Source organism: Cynoglossus semilaevis, chromosome 1 (genome assembly GCF_000523025.1).
Source record: "Cynoglossus semilaevis isolate Cse_v1.0 chromosome 1, Cse_v1.0, whole genome shotgun sequence".
In the NCBI taxonomy this organism is placed as follows: Eukaryota; Metazoa; Chordata; class Actinopteri; order Pleuronectiformes; family Cynoglossidae; genus Cynoglossus; species Cynoglossus semilaevis.
The window spans coordinates 34,182,607-34,183,105 of NC_024307.1; the positions used below are offsets into that span (position 1 = coordinate 34,182,607).

General features: G+C 38.5%; 1 protein-coding gene across 1 annotated transcript in view; it reads left to right on the forward strand.

Moving 5' to 3' along the window:
- lama1 (laminin, alpha 1) overlaps positions 1-499 on the forward strand; it is a 38,894-nt gene that overhangs the window by 5,358 nt on the left and 33,037 nt on the right. Inside the window, exon 3 of the mRNA XM_025062274.1 lies at positions 1-113. Within this exon, the coding sequence (XP_024918042.1) occupies positions 1-113 (113 nt within the window). The remainder of the gene's footprint in view (positions 114-499) is intronic.

Below are 499 nucleotides of genomic sequence, written 5' to 3' on the forward strand. Positions count from 1 at the left end.
GGCGCCATTCTATTACAAATGCGATTGATGGAACAAACCAATGGTGGCAGAGTCCAAGCATCAAAAATGGACGACAGTTTCACTGGATCACCATTACACTAGATCTGAAACAGGTAACATTTTGAGTAAATGTATTTATTTTAATATCTTTGTGCCAAAGTAGTTTATTTTTACTTTAGCAGTACTGGGTGACACTGGACTCATGATGACACTCATTAGTCACTCCAACAAATTAGAATTAAATGTAATTATTATTTTCTCACAATTCCTTTCCTGATATGTTTCTTTAACAATTTGGTCCTCATCGTGATTTCAGTTTTCTTCTTTCCTTCTTCTTGTGTTTTGTGCTGCTTTTTTTTTTGACATACTTATTACTTAAGGTTATTAAGCCTCTTGACCAGGCATGGGCAAACTAAGGCCCGGGGGCCGGATGCAGCCCAATCAGCTTTTTTAATCCGCTAAACCAGGGGTCTCAAACTCAATTTACCTGGGGGCCGCT